At 46.0% G+C, this 4,406-nt stretch overlaps 1 protein-coding gene across 1 annotated transcript in view; it reads left to right on the forward strand.

The window, feature by feature from the left end:
• The window catches only part of SEMA7A (semaphorin 7A (John Milton Hagen blood group)), a 196,156-nt gene extending 192,109 nt beyond the window's left edge, over nt 1-4,047 (forward strand). The window contains exon 11 of the mRNA XM_044660254.1: nt 3,980-4,047. Within this exon, the coding sequence (XP_044516189.1) occupies nt 3,980-4,047 (68 nt within the window). The remainder of the gene's footprint in view (nt 1-3,979) is intronic.
• The last annotated feature ends 359 nt before the right edge of the window (nt 4,048-4,406 follow it).

A 4,406-nucleotide genomic window follows, 5' to 3' on the forward strand; every position in this document is an offset into this window, starting at 1 on the left:
ATATAATATAGTGGGTCTCCTTCCCACTTAACACCTAGCAGCCCCAAGAGCTCACCCTGCCAGTGGCTCCTTAGTGGACACTCAACCTCGGAGTGCCTGCCAAGCATTCACTGCCTGATCTGCTGACCAGTCAGTAACACATGCCTTCCCCTTCTCTGGCTTGTCCCAGCTCCCTCCTCCAGCCCAGGAAAGCCTGGTTCCTTTCCAGATCTCCCTGGAGTCAACTCCTCCTCCCTCCCACTCTCACCCCCAACCTCCTTTCCCCATACCATACCTGCTCACCTGTGCTCCTTAAAAGCTATCAGAGACATGGGGCATGTTTGGGCTCAGAGGAGGCAGGAATGAATTCATTCAATTTTTTTCCCCACAGATATATGTTTATTCTCTTCTTTTCTTTGGCTGATGAGGCTTGTTTCCATTTATCAAGACACAAAACCAGAACAGCTGGGCAACTCAGTGGATTGAGAACCAGGCCTAGAAATGGGAGGTCCTAGGTTCAAATCTGGCCTCAGACACCTCCCAGCTGTGTGACCCTAGGCAAGTCACTTAATCCCCATTTCCTAGCCCTTACTGCTTTTCTGCCTTAGAATCAATATACAGTACTGATTCTAAGATGGAAGATAAGGACTTAAAAAAAACAGACACAAAACCAACTCCTCTAGAAGTCCCTGAAGGCACCTTTGACTGCCCACATCCCCTACACTGTGCCCCAGACATGACATGCTTTAGATGCCCCTTCCTGGCTGGCTGAGGAGGAGCAGCCATGGGGGGCTTTTTAGATCTCAGGGCCTCCCTCCTGCTTAAGAGCAGCTGCTTTTGCACACAGTCTTTCTGTTCTGTCTCAAGTCCACTCAGGGAATCCCTCTATTACTATTATAGGGGTGCAAATTGGTGAACCCCTGGGTTCGGGAAGGAAACCATTCTCAAGAATGAGAGGATGCCTGCCTGTCTGAGTTAAGGGGTACAGGGTCCCTGCCATCTCTGTACAATGCCCATGCCATTACCACCATGACTGTTGGGTCCCCCAAATCTGGAAGCAGAAGTGACCCCAGGTTAGTGCTAAGTTTCCTGATTATCCAAGCTGTAGCCTGAATACATACTTGGGGGAGGCCTGAAGGAGATGATAAAAGGGCTCTAAGTAGCCCCAATCTGTAAGCCTTTGATTAAACAACTCTGATGTCTTCTGTCTGAATAAGCCTATTTAGAAGGAAAACCATTGAAGGCCAGAAATTGTGTCTCTGAGAGGGGAGGGAAAGGAGGCAGAGAGACAGTTTGGATCTTCTCATTTCAGGAAAGTAGGTTGAAAATTCCTTTTCCATGTAATCAGGAAAAGAAAATATATTTTTTTAATGGTGTCTCTAAAAATAAAAAAGTGGGATCTGAGATCCGGCTTGAAGGAACTCAGAAGTTGAGAGCAAGAGTATTTGCTCAACTTAGGACAAAGACGGCTCTCCTCCTCCAGAGGGAGAACTATAAGAGTCAGGATGCAGATGAAAGCAGATGAGTTTTCACTTGTTTATTTGCAGTTTTGTTTGGGGTTTTCATTGTATATGATTATTCACTTACAAGAATAGACAATATGGAAATGTGTTTGCATGATAATACCTGTATAACCCAGATCAAATTGCCTGCCAGCTCTGGGAGGGAGGAGGGAAGGGAGACAATTTGGATCTGATCACTTTGGAAAACTTAGGGGGAAATTGGTTATTACCTATAATTGGTAAAAATAAATAAGTAAATCAAACCCTTAAGAAATAGTATTTCTCCAGCCAAAGACTCTCAAACAAATTAAGAAAGAACCAAGACTCATATGCCCACAAATGAAATCTCAGCCGGCCTCTCCTTTCCCTTCTCAGTCTTGCCAGCTGTACCAATGACCAAAGCTCCCTTTTCCTTCTCAGTCTCATATCATGTGAACTGTTATAATTAAGGGAGCCAACTTGTATCTATTTGAGGTAGTAGAATTGATGTACAGAGAGGATAAGATGACTCTTCTCCTTATAACAGTTGCCCAGGCAGGATCCTTCAGGTCAAAGAGGTATATCCCTTCAGGACCCACCTGGGGTTAATTGATATATTGATTTGGGCTCTTCTGACTGCGTTGACTCCCTTCCCAAACAAGCTATGAAACTGATTTAGGAAAGTACTTTAAACTTTATATATTAAACAAGAAGGATAAGGGTAAAGGACTGGGGTAATAGGAGACCCTATTTAATTTTACTAGTGAAACTCTCAACGTTGGCAAATGAAGAATCAATGTAGCTTCCCTCTGGTTCAGCCTGGCCAGGACTAAACCCCAGAGTAGGTAAACTGCTGGGAAATCTTCAGCTTCTTCTTCTGTAGATCTTAAGCCTAACAGTTGAGATATATCCACCCTTTCCACCCTCTTCTTCGTCTCCTGCCCACTTCCAGGATCCCTCCCGGGCCCTGGGAAACCTAGATAGCTAAATGATGAAACTCTTAATATCTAGGGACAGTACACACCAAGGTGGTGGTCAAGTACAGGTTGATAACGGTATATCAAGTACAGGAAGAGCTTGCAGAGAGATGTTCGCACCCTCTCACTCCAACACCAAGATCCACCGATCTCTAGCCTCAGCTCAGGTTGAAGACCCAGAACTTCTGCTCAGGGTTCTCAACTGCCCCCTCCTGCCTCTCACATGCCTCCCTGGGAACATTCTATCCAACTGACTTATCTTGTCAATCATTGAATGAACTTCAAGCTCCCAGAGATTCAATATAACAGAAATCACACCCAACTTTGGGCGATGAACACACATCATTAGTAAGTTAGTAAAAACATTTATATATGCCCAAGGCCAGCTTTGAATTCAGAAAGATGAGTCTTCCTAACTCCAGGTTCAGCACTCTATCTGCCCTGCCACCTGCATTGAAATTGCATTTCCTGGGCTTATCGTGAGTTACCTTGGACATTTCACCTAACCTTCATGAGCCTCAGTTTCCTTATGTAAAAGTCAAATCAAGAATTTATTAAGCTCCTACTATGTGTCAGGCACTGTGCCAACTTCTGCAAAATGAAGAGGCTGCACTACATGGTCTCTGAGGTTGCTTCTAGCACATGTCTATGATTCAATGATGAAGGTTCAAATCCTGCCTTTACTTCATGGGAACCTGTATGACTTTGGGCAAGTGCCTTGATATTTCCTGTCCTTATCAGGAAAAAAAAGGGAAGGTCAGAGCAGATGGCTTCAGGGATTTCTTCCACTTCTAGAACTCTAGTCCTGAGGCGCCATGTTGCCTTAGAGCTAACAGAAAACCTCCAGAATTAGGGCTGTCCAGCAGCAAGTTACTGGTGACTAAAGTGGGCTTAGATAGAAAATTTGCAAATGGCAGAAAACTAGGAGGAATCCTGGCTAATAGCATGCGTGAAAGAGTCAGGATCCAAGAAAAGTTTTTGTCTGAGAAGATGAAATTTTATGGGGATAAAATCAAAACTCAACACCTGAGTTAAAAACTCCATTTAGTGAGGACAAGATGGGGAAAGAGACTGAGAAATGGGAGCCCAAGAGCCCACGTGCATTGGTTTGTTTTGGGGAGAAACTGAATCCTGGACTTCAGGCTGAGAACGGACACAGCTCAGGAGGTAAAACAGTTAAGGAAGCAAGGAGTGTTTGGAAAACAAAGGAGGACTGAGCTCTGGTCTGGGAACTGCTCAAGTCCTACAATTGGCTCCTGCAGCTATCCCAGGGTTTAGGTGCCCCCTGGTGGGGATATTGGGGTATTGTATTCCAGAGGCCCATCCTCTAGTGCTCTCTGAAGCTTATTGGGGGTGCATGAATGGGGATGCATGAAGGTTTCACAATACATTGTTAGAACTGCAAAGAACCTTAGAGACCACCTTGTCCAAGCCCTTTCCTTCCCAGAGGACGAAATGAGGACCAGTCAGAGCAGGGACATCCTTCCTTTCATCCTTCTTTCCCCCAGTTTGCTGAATTTCCTCCATCTTTGGGCTCCTCAGGAAATAAAGACTGTCTGGCCCTTCACAAGAGCAGCCCTGAGGTATTGTGGCTGAGCACCAGCAGCTAAATGGGGGACGGTCTTGCCAGGGGCACCCAAGCCCAAAGCCCACCACTGCCTTGGGCACCAAACACTTCAGGATGGTACAGTTTCAAGAAAAAGTAAAGAGAAAGGAAATGAAGGCATCCCCAGGAAGGCAGAGCCCTCTATCAGGGGCTGAATAGCTGGGGGACTTCTTGCTTTGCCCCACCTGAAGTCCTCTCACTCTGCACCACATCTCTCCTAGGATGGAGGTAGCCATGACCAAGAATTCCTAGACCTGGGAATCGAGTCTTTCTCCCTTGGGCAGCAGGACACCCAAATTCCCTCCCCCCTCTCCTCACAGCAGACCTGGCACACTGTCAACAAAACCAGGCCCCAGGGATCCA

Source organism: Gracilinanus agilis, chromosome 2 (genome assembly GCF_016433145.1).
Source record: "Gracilinanus agilis isolate LMUSP501 chromosome 2, AgileGrace, whole genome shotgun sequence".
NCBI lineage: Eukaryota > Metazoa > Chordata > Mammalia > Didelphimorphia > Didelphidae > Gracilinanus > Gracilinanus agilis.